At 45.7% G+C, this 21,680-nt stretch overlaps 1 protein-coding gene across 8 annotated transcripts in view; it reads left to right on the top strand.

Moving 5' to 3' along the window:
- KIAA1217 (KIAA1217 ortholog) overlaps positions 1 to 21,680 on the top strand; it is a 445,177-nt gene that overhangs the window by 123,635 nt on the left and 299,862 nt on the right. For all 8 annotated transcript variants that reach the window (XM_040434411.1, XM_040434414.1, XM_040434422.1 and 5 more), the window contains exon 2: positions 14,444 to 14,724. In XM_040434411.1, coding sequence (XP_040290345.1) covers positions 14,444 to 14,724 — 281 coding nt within the window. The remainder of the gene's footprint in view (positions 1 to 14,443; positions 14,725 to 21,680) is intronic.

The following is a 21,680-nucleotide window of genomic DNA, read 5'->3' as shown; positions in this document are numbered from 1 at the left end:
CAGCATGCATGCTGTATAGATGAGCTTACGTACAGCAAAATAGAAGCTGCAGGGGCCGACATACCATTGGTGCAGGGTTTGTACGAGATTTTGATATTCATGACTAGAGATGAGCGAATTTTTAATATTTTGAAATTCGTTTGCGATTCGTTTACTGGTAAAAGCAGAATTGCGTTATGGATTCCGTTACCATGAACCATAACGCAATTCTATGACGGAATGCCTTTAGAATCATTCTGCCATAATAGAAGTCTATAGGCTGCATAACAGATCTGTCCCATTTCCGTTATGCAGGGGACGGATCCGTTAGGCAGCCCATAGACCTCTATTATGACGGAATGAATAACGGAATGCCTCTAAAGGCATTCCGTCATGGAATTGCGTTATGGTCCGTGGTAACGGAATCCATAACGCAATTCTGCTTTTACCAGTAAACCAATCGCAAACGAATTTCATAAGCGTAAATTCGCTCATCTCTATTCATGACCTATCCTCAGGATTTGTCATCAGGATCAGATCAGCGGGAGTCCGACTTCCAACACCCCCGCCGATCAACTGTTTGAAGAGAGTCGGCAGTCTGGGGGGGAGAAGGGGGGCTTCAGCCTCTATCCAGGCCAGTGACGTCACCGTATATAAGTCATATGGCCTAGGAGCAGCTGTGTCCCTGTCACGGTCCCTCAGGTGACTGATGTCAGGAAATCAAGGAGATTGGCTGAGCATGGAGGAATCTAACAGCCTCCTTGATTTCTCTTGATTCAGTGTTGATAGGGTTAATGACCACTTCCCTTTTCTCAGCTGTTGCTCAGTGGTCATCACTTCTACCCTTTATAGTCTGACCCCACCCTTCTGATTATGCGGTAGATAGCTTCATTTGGGTTTGGCTGAGCTGGTGTGAGGTTGTCTCTGGTGTTCCAGTTCATCCGTCTCTACAGAAGTTAAGTGTCGCGTTTGTTTGTGTTTGTTATATTCCCTGTTGTTTATATCTGGGCCTGAGACAGAGACTTCCATTCATCCATCTTGGGAGGAATGGGTTGTCTCTGGTCCTAACCTTTTCCAGGGCATTATAGGGATATAAAGTCCTAGGTATCCTGCATATGAATATTTCTACCTTCAAGGTCTATTCATATTGATAGATAGTTAGGGCCCGGATTAGGGTTGTCTAGGAGGTGACCTGTTTCTTCCCTAGTTTCCAGGCCCAGTTACTGTTCCCCTTCCCTCCTGTGTTCAGTATGGAGTTTTCCCTCACACTGATCGGGACAGTCCCATTCAAGTAAATGGGGCTGAGCTGCAATACCAAGCACAGCCACTATACAATGTACGGCGCTGTACATGGTAAGCTCAAACAGCTGATCGTGTCGGACCCCCGCCGATCTGATATTGATGACCTATCCTGATGAAAGATCATTAGTATTAAAATCTTGGAAAACCTCTTTAAAAAAAACAGGCCCATATTGCAATAAACAGGACACCAAGGTTCCCTTCATTCAAAATGAATTTCAGAGAGTCAGGAATAAGCATGCATCAAACATTTCTGGAAGCACTGCCCCATCTGCTACAAATATCTATAGACAGTAGAGTGTATTACAAAGTAGGAAACATGGGGCCTCATTTACCAACACTGTCTAATGGTAAATCTGTCCGTTATTGCATCCGTTTATTTTTTGCAACAATGCCTATCCTATTTTTTTTTTGCGGAACGGCCATGCAGACATACAGAAACAGAATGCACACAGAGTAATTGCATACGGGCCGCAAAAAATGGAACTGACATGGACAAAAAAATACGGTTGTGTGCATAAGTCGTTAGGGCTCATGGACATGACTGCGCTGTGTTTTGCGGTCTGCAAATTGTGGATCCGCAAAACACGGGTGCCGCAATTTACGGAGCAGCACGGGCCACCCATAATAAAAATGCCGCAAAACGGACAAGAATAGGAAATGTTCTATTTTTTTTTTTTCAGGGCCACGGAACGGAAGTGCAGGTGTGGAAGGGCACACGGAGTGCTGTCCGCATCTTTTGCGACCCCATTGAAGTGAATGGGTCCGCACCCAAGCCACAAAAAATGTGGCTCAGCTGCGGACCCAAGCAACGTTCGTGTGCATGAGGCCTAAGTCTGCTTTGATCAATAAGACCTATGAGTACTTACACTTTATTTGAAGGATGACTGCAAATTCATACTTACCAACATTGTGGTTGGTAAATTCGGGGCATGTAAGTCCTGTGCCAGGAATGCTCCTAAAGCACTACCTGTTTTCTGTCCCAGCACAGCCCAAATTTTCCAGGAACTGTCTCTGAAAATTAAGGTCAGTCCCTGCAAATTTGAGGCTGTTAGCAACTACGCAAATATCAGGCAACACTGGTAATGTCTTCCAGGCAAGGGGTGCCACAAGAAAATCGGACATCATATAGGACATGACGATCTGTCTAACAAAGCTAGAACCAGCCCTGTACCTCACAGGGATTTAGAAATATTCCCGTTCATTGCTTCAATTGCTCTTCTACCTTTTTCTTAAGCTGGCAGCTCAGGGAGCGTGTCCTTTCTCAGGGAGCGTGTCCTTTCTCAGGGAGCGTGTCCTTTCTCAGGGAGCGTGTCCTTTCTCAGGGAGCGTGTCCTTTCTCAGGGGGCGTGTCCTTTCTCAGGGGGCGTGTCCTTTCTCAGGGAGTGTGTCCTTTCTCAGGGGGCGTGTCCTTTCTACTAAAGCTGGTGGCAGTTGAAGGATGGAATTGATCATGTGCTTCCGTCTCAGTGAGCAGGACAGAGAAATTAGAAAAAGAGCAAACAGCAGGGGGCGCTCTACAGATAGATTTCAGGGAATAGCTGGGTCGCTATATTAGATTTTTAATTACATGCAATTACAAAAGTATTCAGATCCAGGTGCTGGTTTGAAAAATGCAGAAGCTGTATTATTAATATATACAAATTGATTATAATAATTGTAGATAATGTATACTCTCCTATATGTCTGAGGTTTGACCGCGAAAAGTGAATAAACTGTAAGCTCTTCAGACCAGGGCTAAAGTGTTCCATAAGCATCCTCTGCACAACCCTATGGTGTATCCTGTCCTTTATCAATTCTGTAGAGACAATTTACACAACAGATGGAAAAGCCGCGCACTGCTATGCCGTTATACCGGTGTCCGGCCGCCGCGTGCTGTGTAAACAGTTGTGTGTTTTGTATATTCACGGTTAACTGCGGTATACGCAGTAATGGACTTTCTCAGGCTTTGTGCCCGGTGACCCCTGAACTCTGCTGTTTTCTTTCACTTTAGACTGACTGGTGTCAACATTGGCTGTAAGGCTATCTGCCAATATCCAACAACCCCCCCCCCAGAATTAGGACAGGCCCACCATAGACGAGCACTGGAAGCAGACATATACAGGCTCATATTTAAAGGGGGTCTGTTGCCTCCATAATTCATTTCAAAGTAAACATACCACCATATAGGGTAAAAGTCTGGAAACATAACCGTACCTGCCTTGTGAAAATCTACTCCTTTAAGGGCTCATGAACACGACCGTATGTATTTCGCGGTCCGCAAAAAAAAGGATGATGTCCGGGTTGCATCCGTTTTTTTGCGGATCCATTGTAACAAGGCCTGTCCTGGTCAACAAAATGGACAAGAATAGGACATGTTCTATTTATTTATTTTTGTACAGAAACGGAATGCACGCGTCATTAGTTTTTTTCAAGCCCCATTAAAATGAACGGTTCCACATATGAACCTGTACAAAAAAAAAAAAAGGGGAATCGAAACGGAAGAAAAATACGTTCGTGTGCATGAGCCCTTATCCTGATAAATGCTTCTTTTGCTCCGTTTGGTGCCCCAACGCTCTGCTGTACGCCGCCTGGCACCTCTACCTCTTGCCCGGTTGACAGCCCCTGAGATTTCTGAGACACCCCACAGAGCGGTTCCACCCCTGGTGCATCAAAAACCTTATTAAAATAAGTCTATAGGATTAGAGGACTGGATTTCCACAAGAAAGGTATATTTATGTTTCAAGGCACCTGCATGGCGGTATGCTTACTTTGAGACTGATTTCGGATGTGACGGACTCACTGTAAAGTGATTTTCACTCTGAGCGTCGAATCCACGAAAAATGGCACGAAGGCGCGTGTCAGTTTGGAGTCCTTCTGTATCTAGGGGTGCAAAGGCTAATATGGTATGCAAGTGAATAAACTGTCATATCTGCGCCAATTAGACCTCGGTCTGTCCTGGCGTCCAAATGTGAAGAATGAAGATGCTAAAATTGGTGGCCCACCGTTATATAAAGCTGGTGTATATACATTCTTCACTGTTATAAATCTGCCCAAATGTGAGAGGCGGACAGGATGGCCATTTTCCAGGCCTGGCTTTGACTTTATGGTTTACGGAGGCTGTTTTAATATCCTCCCCCATTTAAGTGAATGGTTCTGAGTGCGATACCAAGGACAACCACTATACAATCTAAGGCGCTGTGCTTGGTAAGCTGTGTTCGGCCACGGCGCTCACAGGAGCCCTTCTAAAAAACAGGTGATTATGGGGGGTCCCGGGTGTCGGACCCCCACCGATCAGATGCTGATGAGCTATCCAGAGGATAGGTCATCAGTAGTAAAATCTCGGAAAACCGAAAAAGAGTTGAATTAAGAGGAACCTGGTAGATGGAGAGACTTGTTGCCACCAAAGTCTGAACCCAAGTAGTTCACCCCTCGTTTTTCTTTTGTGCCAGGCCATTTTGCAGCTAGAGGAGGTCTTGGGTGGCACTTTTTGAGGTTGTTGGGGCCCTGTTGGAAATAGGGTGACCTTTCTTTACTGTTCGTAGTTTGAGGAATGGTTGTAGTTGTGACGGCTAATTGTGGTTCCTGGGAACAGGTTGTAGAGCAACTGGGGGGCAGCACCCTAACAAGTCTGTCACCCCGAGCCGTACCGCCCTGCAAGACCTTTTCAGCTTAGTTTCTCTTTATGCTTTAAAGGGGTTCTGCACTTTCATTTAACTGATGGGAAAATGAAAGACACAGTCATCTCTTTATTAAATACAAAAACATGCACAGTCTATACATTGCAACAAATAAAACTGTAAAATTGTATCAATTAAAGGGGTTCTGCACTTTCATTTAACTCAGGTTTTTTACACAATAAAAGCACACAGAGCTATGGGGACTGAGTATTGCGGATGTGCTAGCGGCCATCTAGCAACCCATGTCCTTAGCTCTATACACAAAATCCCGGTGACAGGTTCCCTTTAAACTGAAATACTGTAATCATCTGGAAATGTTACCTTTATGAATGTTGTTAGCAGCTGCTTTGGAAGGATTAGCTTCGCACTGTGGATCTTGTGACTCTATGGAATTCACCAGGGATACAATGTATGACCTCAGGACACTTACATGTTGTTTACCACAAGGAGAACACGTGACATTGACGCTCAGGGTGAAGATAAGCCGAGAGGTTATTACTGTGGCTTGTAGGCAACCACTGGTGCTGGAGAGGAAACCCAGGGAGAACACACTGTGGCGGTACAGGATAGTGTAGCATATTGCGGTTTAGAGGGCATGATCTGCTAATGTAGAGACCGCGCTCAAATTAAAGTCATGTCATTATACTGGATAATAGATTGGTAATAAACTGTTCTGTAAGAAAACATTTCATCTATAAATCAAATCAGCTTTATTGGCAGGACTAAATACATTTTAGCATTGCCATTGCCAGGGTGGGGGTATAGGGTAAGTTTGGGGGATGGAGAATGGGGAAATGTCCAGGGTGGGGATAAAGGAGTCCATGGTATATGAGGCTCCTCTCAGTCTATGGCAGGCAGTAATATATTGTGCTGCTGTGGCCGCTGTGTTCTCCTCTTTCCCCAGCAGTATGGAGAGTTTCTCTTCCTCCTCCATGGAGGTGAAGTCTGGGCAGAGATCAGACAGTCTCCTGAAGTGAGCATCCCTCACTGCTGAGTATTTAGAGCACCACAGCAGGAAGTGAGCCTTATCCTCCACGGCCTCCTGGTCGCACTGCTGGCACAGTCTGCTCTCCCTGGGCATGTATCTGTCGGTGCTGCCCGGATTCAATGAGCAGGCTGTGGGCGCTCAGTCTGTACCAGCTCAGGATCAGTCGGTCTCTTGGATTGGGGAGTTATCTATCTATCTATCTATCTATCTATCTATCTATCTATCTATCATCTATCTATCTATCTATCTATCTACCTATCTATCTCATATCTATCTCATATCTATCTCATATCTATCTATCTATCTATCTATCTATCTATCTATCTATCGAAAGATGGTAGATGGGTATATATTACATCTAGGGTCCTTGCCTATGCATGTTGACATTGCTCCCTGAAGTAAGGGAATAAGACCAATGTTTTGGGTAAAATGAAACCTCCAGAATCCAGACCTACTCCAGTTCCTAGGTTTCTCTGCAAAAAGGCCCCATTATCTGGTGCAGCTGGGCTGAAGCTGGTTTAAAAACCCTAGGTAGACTGGGTGCTGTCTTTCTTGACAGAGCATGGAGGCTGCACAGAAACTGAAGGTATGGGTTGCTGCTTGTTGAATGTAGGAGAGGGAACATATACTGTTTGGTTAGGGCTCGGACAAGCAGGATTATGTTTCTTTTTGTATTATTTTGCATCTGTATACCTATTGTCAGCATACATTACAATGGTAGTCTTGTGCACTATGAGATATTCCAAACCAGCCCTCATCTGAGAACCAGTAAACCTCAAAGTTATTTTGCATCTGTTAGATGGCTTGGGTGGACCTGCACACCTCGATCAATATCATTAGGGCGACAAAAGTTTTCCTATTGTCCTAACATAATATTCAATAACCTTTCCATACGACTGAAAACCAAAAGATGGCACTATGGAGTTATGAACAGCGCCCTCTATTGGTTTTACAGTCTTATGACAAGTCTAATATTCTTGAAAGACAGAAACATGCAATGCGACAATTAACTGCAATATAGAGTACAAAATTGCATAATAATAACAAGTGCTACACTATAAGTGCGAGATACTTGGCAAATCGTTTTGTACAAAATTATTTGAGCCCGTCTGCCGAGCGTCAAGGCGATCTCTGTTAGACGGGTTCCTACGCTAAATTCTACCTGTTAGGTGCCATGACGGCTACCATACACTTCAGGGAGTGTAGGTTCCACATACCTACGATAATTTTACCTGTTAGGTGCCATGACGGCTACCATACACCGAGACCAAGTTTAATATTCTTGTCAGAAGACTGTGAAACCAATAGAGGGCGCTGTTCATAACTCAATAGCGCCCTCTATTGGTTTCATAGTCTTCTGAAAAGAATATTAGACTGATTCTTATGACAAGCTTATTAGCCTTTTGCTTGAAAAATTCGCAATTAGAATATTCATAATTTAGAATATTCACGATCTACACTAGGATGATATCTGACACTGGGAAAGCTGGGTAATAACTCAGTGATAAAATATGACACTGGGAAAGCTGGGTAATAACTCAGCTTTTCCAGTGTCAGATATCATCATGACTTACTACATAATTATTACATAATATTCACTATATTCTAAAAAACGAATATATAGCAATATAGCGAATATTATGTAATAATTATGTAGTAAGTCAGTGATAACTGAAGCTGGAAAAGCTGGGCAATAACTCAGTGTAGATCGCGAGTTATTACCCAGCTTTCCCAGTGTTAGATTTTATCACTGAGTTATTTTCCCAGCTTTCCCAGTGTCAGATATCATCCTAGTGTAGATCGCGAATATTCTAATCGTGAATTTTTCATGCAAAAGGCTAATAAGCTTGTCATAAGAATCAGTCTAATATTATTTTCAGAAGACTATGAAACCAATAGAGGGCGCTATTGACTTATGAACAGCTCCCTCTATTGGTTTCATAGTCTTCTGACAAGAATATTAGACTTGTCATAAGACTGTAAAACCAAAAGAGGGCGCTATTCTTAACTCCATAGCGCCATCTATTGTTTTTCAGTCTTATGACAGCTGTAAAAGAAGGCAGATTTTGCTTATTTGCATGTATTCCCAATATGCCTATGTTTATGCAAATTAGTTTTTACATGACTAAACTGTATAGAAAGGTTATTGAATATTTTATTAGGACAATCGGAAAACTTTTTGTCGCCCTAATGATATTGATCTAGGTGTGCAGGTCCACCCAAGCCATCCAACAGATGCAAAATAACTTTGAGGTTTACTGGTTCTCAGTCAGATGAGAGTTGGTTTGGAATATCATGTAGTGCACAAGGCTGCCATTGTAAGGTATCCTGGCTGTTATCTGTCTCATGAATAGATTGATGGCTTGCACATACCTGGCTTGTGGCATATAACTTTTGTGTGGTTGTCTATTGTATTTCATACATAATAGGAGTCTAAGATGCATCCAGCTATCCTCTTAATGCTGTTGCCAAACCATTGTGATGTGTTTTCCATCAATTTCTAACCTTTTTTTGATAAACCAGACACAGACACCCTCTTTTCTTCCGAGCAGGGGGGTGCCTGGTTGTTTTCCATTGACTTCCATTATACTCGGTTGCTTGGCCGAGCACACAAATATAGCAATGTGTTGGGGCCGAACACCCAAATACTTTGGCGCTCGCTCATCACTAGCTTCCAATAAATGCCGGTAAGAACCTGAGCTTTGGACATTTGAAGCTTATGTCTCTTTAAAGCCTGGTTTGACTCTGATCATTGAGCTAAAACCCAGCTCTATCTTTCTCTCATATTTATCTGTTTCATACTGTATCTGTTTATCTACCCATGTATCTGCTACCTCTGCACTGCTATAGCTCCCTCTCTTTTGACTACACTTTACCTGTACAATAGTCTTGATGCCGGATGCAATTTTCAGCCTTTGATATAAATTAGTATATAATCTACATAGTACAACAAGTCCACTCTCACTCTATAGTCCACTCTCACTCTACAGTCCACTCTCACTCTATAGTCCACTCTCACTCTACAGTCTACTCTCACTCTACAGTCCACTCTCACTCTACAGTCCACTCTCACTCTACAGTCCACTCTCACTCTATAGTCCACTCTCACTCTACAGTCTACTCTCACTCTACAGTCTACTCTCACTCCACAGTCCACTCTCACTCTACAGTCCACTCTCACTCTACAGTCCACTCTCACTCTATAGTCCACTCTCACTCTATAGTCCACTCTCACTCTACAGTCTACTCTCACTCTACAGTCCACTCTCACTCTACAGTCCACTCTCACTCGACAGTCCACTCTCACTCTACAGTCCACTCTCACTCTCTACAGTCTACTCTCACTCTACAGTCCACTCTCACTCCACAGTCCACTCTCACTCCACAGTCCACTCTCACTCTACAGTCCACTCTCACTCTACAGTCCACTCTCACTCTACAGTCCACTCTCACTCTATAGTCCACTCTCACTCTACAGTCCACTCTCACTCTACAGTTTTCAGCAATTGGCACTCATTATGATTTGGATAATGCATGGGCCACTCTGGAGGAGTCCAGGACAAAATATTAAGTTAAATGAATACATTCTGCCACCACTTGGGGGGGGCTCACTGCATACTGATTTATAATTGGGTTCTATTGGGGCTGTATAAATTCCTATGCACCGAACTTCCTCTAGTTACGAACAAAACTGTATTGTATAACTGCATGGTTGTATGAAGGGAAGCAGAGGAATAAGAGTGCTGTATCTAGAAAGAGCTCAGGTCTCTAAGCATTCACTAACCCCTGTAATAATCAGTGGTGTTCATGTAAGTACACGTCAGAGGAACCAACACACTGGAAAGCCCCTATTGATAAATCTTGCCTTTGCCTCTGTAATGGTCCATATCCTAGATACTCGCCAGCCCCTGATCTTACCCGTATCAGCTTCTCTCTGCTATATATTAGAAGCAATTTTACAAGTTTCTACACCCTACATCTAACTGCACATTTGCCATTCAGAACTCGAGGAAAGCTGGATGTCATGCCCTGTCCTGACGGTGTGCGGAGGTCGACCAGAATAGCAGCACGAGTTTAGTGTTTTGTTTTGGAGCCGTGCTGGATCCGCCTCCCATCAGGTGCACTGGGTGGGGTTATGAGTTTAAATAGAACTCCACCCCAGTGCTCTGAGCGGATTATATTAATCACTTTAATCTTGGAAGCTGGAAAGGAAGGTTGTCTGTTCCAGCGCAGAGAGATAAGTGTGGTTTCTTGTTTGATTGTTTGGTGTCATCTTCCCCATCCAGGTTCTGTGCGAGCAGGCTGCTCCTATTTCCCCTCTTCACCATCTCAGGGAATTTAGGGTATTTCAGTCCAGGCACGGGGACACTTCATACCTACCACAAAGGTATGCATGTGGGCTGAGCAGTGCAGGGAAAGAGGTCAAGGATAAGTTAGGAGGTGACCCTTCCCCTGCCTCTCGCCTAGAGCCTGGTTGGTGGTTTAACTGTTAGTCTGAGTGCACGTCCGCCGTGACACTGGATGAGAACACGTATGGAAGCCAAAATGGTGATTATACTGGCTGTCCCCAACTTTCCAGACCCGTATCTCAAAGCTTCATGCATATTAGAGCAGGGATGGTCAACGTGCGGCCCTACAGCTGTTGCAAAACTACAACTCCCAGCATGCCCAGACAGTCTACAGCTATCAGTCTACAGCAGGGCATGGTGGGAGTTGTAGTTTTACAACAGCTGGAGGGCGGAAGGTTGGCCATCCCTGTATTAGAGTATTGTCGGCCCAATCAATTTGCAGCTGGGCAATCTAATGTGTATGGGGGAAGGGGTGGAGCCTCCCTGAATTTCAATACCTGATCCTTTTGTTCTCCCAGGACATAAGACGCCACCATAAGGCCTCATGCACATGAATGTATTCTCTTTCCGTGTCCGTTGCACTTTTTTTGCGGACCGTATGCGGAACAATAAATTTCAATGGGTCCCCCAAAAAATTGAAGTTTCTCTGTGTTTCTGTATGTCCGTTCCGCAAAAAAAATTTAACATGTCCTATTATTCTCCGCATTAAGGACAAGGATAGGACTGTTTTATTAGGGGCCAGTGGTTCCGTTCCACAAAATACGGAATGCACACGGACGTCATCCGTATTTTTTGCGGATCCATTTTTCGTGTGCATGAGTACCAACGTTCTCCTCTCTCTGCACTGAAAACACATAGACACGAGAGCATATTGAGCATGTATGTGTATGGGGGAGTCAGGAGAGAGAGAGAGAGACAAGCTATTGAAGCTGTATGGGCACCTTAAAGGGGTTCGCCAATTTTTGGAGTTGGGTTTGACTCTTTGTTTGCTGTGGCTCAGTTTAGTGCATTTCACCGAATACAAGTGTAGCAGAGCTAAATTTGTCATCCAACGAGCATATCAGTAAATAAATGCTAGAGTTGTCCTCTCCTATAAAAAGGTTTCTGTTCAATCCTTTTCTTAAAGGAACCAGTCACCTTTTGGAGGGTTTTTGGCAACCCCTCCCCCTTCCTCCTTGCCAGACCTGGAAAAGGGAAACTTACTTAGGGCTCATGCACACTACCGTATTTATTTTGAGTCCGCAAAAAACGGATCCACAAAAAATACGGGTGATGTCCGTGTGCATTACGTATTTTGCAGAACGGAACAGCCGGCCCCTAATAGAACAGTCCTATCCTTGTCCGTAATGCGGACAATAATAGGACATGTTCTATTTTTTTGCGGAACGGAAATACGGACATATGGAAACGGAATGCACACGGAGTAACTTCCGTTTTTTGGCGGACCCATTGAAATGAATGGTTCCGTATACGGTCTGCAAAAAAAATAAAAATGGAACGGACACGGTTAGAAAATACGTTCTTGTGGATGAGCCCTTACCTGCAGCCTGGTGCTTGGTCCCGACCCCTTCACTTCCCTGCCTCGGCTGCTTCCCCCGCTGTCAAAATCCACTTTGACACCACTGCAGCCAATCGCTGGCCGCAGCAGTGACCTGCACCCCTCGCATCATGTGAGCAATGGATCTAGCCTAAGGGGAACAGGTCACTGCTGCTGTCAAAGCAGATTTTGACAGCAGAGTACCCGAGTGAGGCAGCCTGGGACCCAGCGGCGGGGAGCAAGTACGTATGCTTCTCTTTTGCGGAGTTTGCCAAAACTTCCCAACCCCTTTAAGAAAAGGACTGAACAGAAACCTCTGCATGAAAAGGACAACCCTGCCATTTATTTACTTTATACGCCTGTCGGATGACAAATTCAGCTCTGCTACATTTGTACTCTGTGCAATGCATTGAACTGAGCCCCAGTAAACCGAGTGCAGCCCAGAGAATTAGTGGAGAATTTCTAGACTCTTGGAAGGCTTCCAGCCCGGGGTCTGTGTGGAGCCGGGGGACTCGCTTACTCTCTGCACTTCAGCAATTTTACTTGTGATTTTGGAATGTGGCCGTATTTGTGTGAGGGGTAAATGCTTCACCGTAAGGTCACATAACATCATTTCATAGGAGGAAACACCCAATTGTGGACATTCTGCTGCCTATTAACTATGTGTTTGCTGGCCATGTGCTCTGCATAATATGGTGTTATGGAGGTGAATTTATGGGAATGTGCAACCATAGAAAATAGGTCTGATTTAGGAAGTTTTTTTCACAGTGGAAGAAAAGTCACCTTCATTTATTTAGTTTTATGAGATATTTTAATTTTTCGTAATCTTTATCAGAGCAGGTCCCATGCATATCTGGGAAGTTTCGATGACTCTGTGATAAACTGATTCGGAACTGGAATTTTTTCAAAAGGGGATTGTCGCACTTCAGTACATGACATGTATCCTGTAGAGAGAGTTAATACAAGGCACTTACTAATGTATTGTGATTCTCCATATTGCCTCCCTTGCTGGCTGGATTAATTTTTCCATCACATTATACACTGCTCGTATCCATGCTTACGACCACCCTGCAATGCAGCTGCGGTGGTCGTGCTTGCACACTTTAGGAAAAAGTGCCAGCCTATATGCACTCCAAATAGTGTGCAAGCACGACCACCGCTGCTGGATTGCAGGGTGGTCGTAACCCCTGGAAAGTGTATAAGGTGATGGGAAAAATGAATCAAGCCAGCAAAGGAGGCAATTCTGGTGCATCTGTTCTTATGACTCTATGATGTTCCACCCCTTTATTATTCCTGCTAGAAGTTCTAAATGAATCGCGAGTGAAGCAGCTCATGGGGGAGTGCTGTGAGGAGGATGGGAGTGGTTGTAGCTCTATCAATGATAATTACACACATGGGTCACTGTGGTAATGCTCACACAGATAACCCCCTCCCAGGGCGGTGCAATAACAGGAGGGCGCACCTTTATCTTCCCTCGGGGCACACCCTGATGTTGGGAGTCCTGCCTGATGGTGGTTTTGGGGCCCTTGGTGTTAAGTGTTGGTTTGGGTGAAAGGCATGTCCTGTAATTCCTGGGCTGAGGCTACAGAATTAAGATATTAAGATGTCCTCTACGAGCACCCACCACAAAAGGGTGTGCAGATCACATATTTTTCTTTTTTACAGAATTAAGATATGGCTGGCCGGACCGTCTGAGCGTGAAAGGGTGTGTCAGCAATGTTCCTTCTCGCAGCAGCAAAGTCTCTCTGCCATAAATGGGCACAGTACCTTGCTGACCAACTCCAGTGCACGGCCTTGTGGATTCTGGACCTTCTAGTCTCATTTCTCTCCTAGGAGCACTTTTGTAGTAGAGTACCTTGATCGGGTAGCTGTGGTCTCAGAGGTGAAGATCCTCTGAGCTGAGGCGTAGCTCTGAGAAGTAGGCACAAGTAGGTCCTCTCCGTTCTTCAGCTAAGCACAGACTAACCAGGGGATGGACCAGGACCATCTCCTAGCAACCAAAAAGAGGTTAAGTCAAGGTTTTAACCCTGACTTAATCCATACAATGCTGTTGGTTACGAAAAAACACAGTAAATCAGAACATTTTACTTAACAATTTAATATGACATCAGTGTACCCTTCTGCAGTGACCCTATATTGGGATGCTGCACTAGCAGTTTACGGTGAAGGTCCTGCTGGGTATTTCCAGTTGGTGGGGTGTCCCTGCATATTCTGACACTGGCAGAACTGATTGTGCACAGTCTATTATCCAGTCAGTGCAGCCAGTGTCAGAATATGCAGGGAAAGGCCCCCAACTGGTAACACCCAGCTGGACCGTCACCGTAAACTCTTAGCAACTGATTCATAACTACTAGCAGGAATAATAAAGGAATGGCACAACCTAGAATCCTAAGAATAGATGCTCCAGGATTATTACACGGGGAATGCGAGTCGATGATAAAACAGGCATGTCAGGAGAGGAGACAGGTCCACTTTAAATACTATAGGGGTAGGAAATGCCCCCTGAGAGGACACCAGTACATGGTGGTTGGGGCCCCTATTATAGAGTAGGGGCAGAATCTTCCCTTTATATGCTTTGTATAAAACATTGTTATATTACAGCTCATTTTATATATTTTTTTTTACTTTTCAGGTCAGACAAAAAAAAGTCCATTTGGAGGCTCATTAGACGACACAGAATGTCACCAGTCCAAGGAGAACCTATCTAATGGAAACAGTCATAACCCATCCAAAACTGGGCGGAATATTCCCCGGAGACACACAGTAGGTGGGCCACGTAGTTCTAAAGAAATCTTGGGAATGCAGACATCAGACATGGACAGGAAGAGGGAAGCCTTCTTGGAGCACCTCAAATACAAATACCCTCATCATGCCACTGCAATAATGGGTCACCAGGAACGTCTGAGAGATCAGGTAAGCCGTGCTCCAGTACAGTGAGCTGCAGAGCTTCTTCAGCACTGGTTGACTGGTGCAGTAAATTATTATTATTTAGAGCCATCAAAGTAATTTTGACGCCTTGTGACTTTTTGAAGAATGACCCTCCGTGCCGTCATTGTCTTCCCTTCGGGTCTTCAGGCTTCTCGGTGATGTTTTCTTGATTTCTCTGACGGCTTCCATCCATCTTCCGGCCATTGATAAATACAGCTGAACACTAGGCTGTGTTCATCCTGCATGTAGAATAAAAATCACATTTTTAGAGAGAATTTCATGGAGTGTCTCCCCCGCTGTTGCAGTCTTCGATGTGGCAAGCGAGAGCAACCGTTTGTGCTCTACAGACTTCAAAGGTTGCATCCTACAAAGGCTGGGAACCTGGGCTTACAATGAAAAAAAGTGTGCAACAGTGAATATCTTTCTTACGGTTTGAAGAATTATGCAATGGAACGTAGCCCTGGTACCAAATAAATTTCTGGATAAAGTTGCAGGCTGCTACTCATGCATTTTTCATAGGCACTTATGGTTATAGATGGGTACAAATATTTGATGGCTATGTGTCGTTGCCTCGACGTGGGAAACACAGCTGGTCTCAAATTATCATGGAGAACCATGTTCTATGAGGCCCAATCTGTAAACAGGGTTTTTAGAAGGTGATACAACCAAGAAGTGACTTTTTCTAAATGTGCCTGTGCTGTACAGAGCAGCAGCTCTCTGACAGCAGGAATAAATAAAAGGGCATCTGTCAGCAGTTTTGTACGTATGAAACTGGCTGTTCTGTTACATGAGCGCTTGGCTGAAGGCATCTGTGTTGGTCGCATGTCCATATGTGCCCGCGTTGCTGAGAAAAATGATGTTTTAATATATGCAAATGAGCCTCTAGGAGCAACAGGGACATTGCCATTACACCTAGAGGCTCTGCTCTCTCTGCAACTGCCGCGCCTTCTGCAGTTTTATTGACAGGACCAAGTTTGACAATGTTTTCAGTTTCTGGACCTGTCAAAGTGCACAGATAGCAGAGTCTTTGGGTGTAACGGTTACGCCCCCGTTGCTCCTAGAGGTGCATTTGCATATATTAGAACTTAATTTTTCTCAGCAATGCGGACACACATGAACATGGGACCAACACTGATGCCTTCAGCTGCCAAGCACACATGTAACAGGGCAGGTACAAATCTGCTGGCAGATGCTGCCCTTTTAAATATGGCAGTGTGTACAATTAGGACGAGGACTCAAGACAAGTGACAATACTTTATATTTGTATAATTCCATTTTGACTGGGAAATATGGAATCCCATTGGAGTGCATCTCTATAAAGGGAATCGGTCACCAGCGACCTCCCTATCCAACTGACACATGGCTGTATTTCAATTCACTTGATTAAAACGCTGTTTTTGTTTTGTTGATCCGGGACTCTGTTCTCGAGTTATACTTTTTCTTAATGTGCATCTTGTTACATCTAACCTCCGCTTCTTTCTGTGGCCAGCCCCTCAGTGGCTACTTTAATTGACAGCACATGGCAGTGGTAAGGCAGCCAGGGAGGATCTGGCCACAGAAAGGAGGGGAGCTTGGGTGCATCAAGAGCAATGGTGATACCTTCGTTGCACCAAAGGCATAATGTGCATGTTAAAAAAAAAAAAAAAGTAGCATAACTCGTGAACGGAGCCTCGGATCAAAAAAAAAAAAAAATGCGTTTTTTTCAGGTGAAACACAGCTATGTGTCTATGCAAATAGCTGGATCGGGAGGTCGCTGGTGACTAGAGATAAGCGAATCGAAGCTGACGAAGTGGAATTCAATGCGAATTTCAGGAAAAATTTGATTTGCAACGAATGCGAATTTCCTCGCGCTTCGTGGTAACGAGTCACATTTTTCATAAAATGGCGGCTACACATGTGAGGACTGAGGACATGGGGCAATATGCACTGCACTGTTGCAGTTATTTCTGTTGAAAGCATATAGGGGCATATTTCAGTCCGATAAGAAAAATATATACTCAGTTCAGTGTTTACGTTTATTCTGGTGAAAGCGTATAGGGGCATATTTCAGTACTACGAGAAATATATGTATAGTGGCAGTGGAGCTGCCAGAGGGCCATTAAAATGGTGTATCTCACCCAGAAGAAGCTGGGTGAGAACAAGAAAGGCTGGGAAAATAGTTTTTTCCCACTGTCTGCAGCAGCTAGGCTGGTAATTAATTAATTAGCAGCCAGCTGAGAAGCTCATGTAAATGTGGGCTGAGCTCCTCAATCAGTGCTCCCTGTCTGGGGAAGGAGCAGGCTACGTCGAGGCCTGTGGGAGCCGGGACCCTCTAACCCTGTGTGGGGTAAGCACCGTGTTGTGTTTTGGGGAGCTGGGTGGTAGACCCAGATCCCCATAGAGAGGTAGAACTACTGTGTAGTCAGTGGCCAGACGGCCTAGGATTTATGTTTATGATTTATCTTTGGTCGGCTGTAAAAGTGACAATAAAGCTGGTCGTGGCCAGTTTGCACCCAAATCTGCAGTGTTGGAGTGGCTTCTTAAGGTGTGCCAACTGTCTAAGCGGAGAAGACGGCGATCCTGGAGAACTAAGTGACCCCGAGTTGTTACAATACGCCCTTCGCTGTTTCATTTATTTCTGGTGAAAGCATATAGGGGCTTATTTTAGTACTACAAGAAAAATTGATTCTCATTTCACTTCTGCAGTTATGTGTGTTGAAAGCATTTAGTGGCATATTTCAGTACAAAAAGATAAATATATTTGTAGCTGTTAGTGGTGTTTTTAATTTGCTTTTAATTTATTTACTTCAGCTACAAGTATGTCACACAGAGAAGTGCCAGGCCATGCACAGAAGAGTGGCAGAGGCCTAAATGTTTCTGACGCAGGCAGAGGTCGCAGCAGAGTAAGGGGGTGTGACAGCAGCAGTCGCAGCGAGAGGCCTGAGCTCCCGGTGTCATCTAGCAGTCGTGTCTTGACCAGCAACCCAGCGGTTCTTGATTGGTTAACTCGCTCATCCACTTCATCCCAAGTCAGACACCTCCAGCCAACAGTCGGTGGGTTAGTCAGACACAACCCTTAGTTGGCATGGCCTGGGAGCAGGCCCTGTGCCCTCACCTGTCCTCAACCTGCCTCTGTCCTTTGCTGTTCCACCACCCACAGATGTATTGTATGCTGTGGGCTCAGCTCCACTATACAGTGAGGACGAGCTTCTAGAGGACAGTCAGCAGCTACTGGCCAGCCAATATCTGGAGGAGACATCCGCCGCTTCCTCCGCTAGGCGTGCAAGTAGTGATGAGAAGAGTGGCATTGGAGGTGGTGTTGCGAGTGGTCAGGCTCTTGACCCAGAGACTGTTGAGGAGGACATCAGTGACGTGCAGACAGTGCTCGATGATGAAGCCGATCGCAACTGGGAGCCGGGTGCAGAAGGGGCTGCATCATCAGGAGAAGAGGGTGGCAGCTTGCCCGTGAGGCAGCAGCGGAGCCAGCAAGTCGCTAGTGTGGCCAGGAGTTAGCAGTGGGAGGTCGGGAGCCAACGGGCAAGGTGTAGACCACCTGCTTTGCAGCAGCCTACCTGCCCGGAAAGGAGTGGTGCACGGGTTCACGAAAGCAGCGGCAGTATCAGTCAGCCCGTGAGTAGTGTTGGGGGGAAAATAAGTTACTCAGAGATGTGGCAGTTTTTTGAGAAGCAGCCAAAGGAGGTCACATGTCGATATGTAGAATATGTGTGCAGAAGGTGAAGCATGGCCAGGGTGTCAATGTTGGCACCACGGCCCTGCGTCAACATATGGAGCGTCACCATAAAGTGGCCTCGGAGAACCGTGGCTCCAATGTGGTGGTCCAGCCTGCCGCTGCAACCGCTGCATCCCCCAGTGGCATCCCGCACCCTATTTCAGGCAGTCAAGGCTCCACCACCTCAGGCGAAGGTTGCTGTCTGTCGTTCCCATGGTCTGCTGTTCCTCCTCCTCCTACTCCTCGTCAGTCATTCCGTCAGCAATCGATCACCGAAGCGATTGCAAAGAGACAACAGTATGCATGCACGCATCCATGGCGCAGAAGCTGAACGTGCTACTGTCCAAGTTGCTGGTGCTGCAGTCCCTCCCTTTCCAAGTGGTGGACTCTGCACCTTTCAGAGAACTGATGACTTGTGCCGAGCCGAGGTGGAGAGTCCCAAACCATTTATTTTCGAATAAGGCAGGACCAGCCCTGCACACACATGTAGAACAGAAGGTGGGTCAGTCCTTGAGCCTGTCGGTGTCTGCCAAAGTGCACTGCAGCGCCGACGTGTGGAGCTGTAACTACAGTCAGGGACAATACATGTGCTTTATGACCCACTGGGTGAATGTGGTTCCTGCACAGCCTCAAATCCTACTTATCACAATCAACTACCTTACTGTATGTGTCACCCCCAAATCCTCATAGATTGTATTCTTGCGAGCAGGGCCCTGACTCCTAGTGTTTCAGTTGCATATTATCCAGTTACTTTTGTTCTGTACATGAACCCTATGAATTTGTAAAGCGCTGCAGAATATGGTGGCGCTATATAAATAAATTGTATTATTATTATTAAGGTGCTTTGGTGGCTGGGCCCCTGTGTTCGAGACGCCAGCATCGTAAGGTGCAAATGTTGAGTGTAGTAGTAGTAATGAAGAGTCAGTTGTAAAACAATTGAACATTTACTTGAATCAATAGTCTCAAGGCAGATGTCAATGAAGTGCATTCATACGGCACCAGTAATGATTCAGATGTTAAGGTAATTGTAATCCTTATATCAGGTTTAGGCAATTGTCAATAGAGGCATTTTCTAATGCTGTTACTTGACAGGCAAAGACTGAGTATATTTACTTTAAGTCCCAACTATAGCACTCTGGTACTAAATATTATGTTTTCTACTTATCTTGAGCTATCCAATACGGGCGATCTCCCTTGCGTCAGGCATCAGTCTTCTGCTACATTATTTGCAGGATGCTCTCTGAAGTAATCAGGTTTTTAGGATTCCACTATATCCCGGAAGGCTTCTAGTGAATAAGGACAATTCTGCGCACTAATTATCCATTCGTGTCCCGGCACTTGGAAAGTTGCTCTCAGGCACTTGTGCTGGTGAGGTCCATAGGCTAGACTCAGCTGTAACCCTCACTAGGCTTGCTTCATATTTAGACATAGACTTATGGTCTTGTGCTTGGCTGCTGTAGATAAATGTTTGCTGTACTCCCTTAGCCTGGCCATGACCAAGGGGTAGAAATAGCAGACTACATGGTGGACGAAGCCTGTTTCTCTCCTCCATACACTCTCCTCTGATACACACTCTGTACTAACTAACTTAACTTCCTGTACTAAACACACCTAAGCTATATATATTATGTGGTGCCAGCACCACCTAGGGGCAAATGGGTTAAATGACAATGCCAGCCTGATAATAGGAAATACCATACAATGCAAATACATAGGCAGATGTTTAAAGTGTCCCTTTTACACACATATGTGGGACGCTGCACTTTGAGGTCGCCAGTACTACGGGATGAACAATGTCATTCCACTGCTTCATGTCCTGGAACAGATGCTGGTAACAATGGCTGGTCAGGGCACTGGAGATGTGGCGCCTAGATCTCACGGCCACATGAGCCCTGTGGGGGCTGAACTGGAGGAGGAGGAGGACATTAATGCACAAGCAATGTGTAGCGAAATGGGTGGTTTTTCTACTCAGGTGACAGGAGAGCAGGAGCAGCCAGAGGAGCTACAGGGCGATGAGGAAGACGAGGCAGAGGACCCAGACACACCGTGGCAGTATGCAGTGGAGATGGAGGCAGGGAGTCCCTCCGAGTCACTGGCACAAATGTCACCATTCGGCAGAGGGATGACTTCTGGCTCTCCACCTTGTTTGACCCTCGCTACCGGTCCAAAATGGGGGGGCTTTTTTTACACCCACTGAGAGGGAGGACAAACTGAACTACTACAGAGACATCCTATGTAGTCATTTGGCCGCTGCCTATCTGCGCCATCGTCCATCCTCTCACAGGTCTGACCGGGGGGGCCCTCTGCGTTCATGTTCCACTGCCATGGCTGCTGGGGAGGGGTGGGGTGGCAGGAGCAGTACCAGCTCCATCAGCAGCAGCATGTAGACCTGGAGCAGACCTGAACCAGCAGGTGGTGGCATACTTGGACAGCACCCTGCAACCCCACATTGAAGATCCGCTGGACTACTGGGCGGCCAAACTTGATTTGTAGTCGCAACTGGCAGAGTTTGCCGTGGAAAAGCTGGCCTGCCCGGCCAGTAGTGTGGCATCAGAGCGGGTGTATAGTGCGGCGGGGGCCATAGTTACCCCAAGGAGAACTCGCCTGTCCACCCAAAATGTGGAGAGACTGACCTTTGTCAAGATGAATCAGGCATGGATCAGACATGACCAGCGTATTGTCAAGTCGTTTTACCTCCCACTCTCCCCTCCTTCCCCAAATAAAGACACAACTCCACTGGTGGATTTTATTGGCCACAGCAGCCATTTATTTATTAATAATAATAATTTAAGCATAAATAACATATAACATAACCAATCCAAGGCCTTCCCACCTGAAGGCCCCCCGCCCAAGAAAAAACTTCCAGACCACAGAGAAACATGCCCAGCACGGAGAGGGTCCTTGGAGCCCCGTAAAACCTGACGGATAACAGCCCCGTGCCCTCAATTAAATTACCTCCAGCCGATAAACGCCAGCTCGGAGGCAGAACCGGTAACCATGGGCAACAACCGTGGGGCAGATACCCGCCATATCACACCCAAACATCCAATACCTGGGGAGTCCAGAGCCCCTTTGGCTCCCTCCCCACCATGCCAGAGCCACCATAACCACCAACTCCAAGGACCCACCCCCGCCATGGCCGCTATGACAATGCCGTCCCTGCTGGACCAAAATCCACCCATAAACCACATCAACCATGACCGCCACTGGCTTCCCTACCCAACCAGCAGCC

This window comes from Bufo bufo, chromosome 5, assembly GCF_905171765.1.
Source record: "Bufo bufo chromosome 5, aBufBuf1.1, whole genome shotgun sequence".
NCBI classification, from domain to species: domain Eukaryota; kingdom Metazoa; phylum Chordata; class Amphibia; order Anura; family Bufonidae; genus Bufo; species Bufo bufo.
Note: the sequence above shows the minus strand (reverse complement) of the source record. Positions and strands in the feature narration are given on the sequence as shown.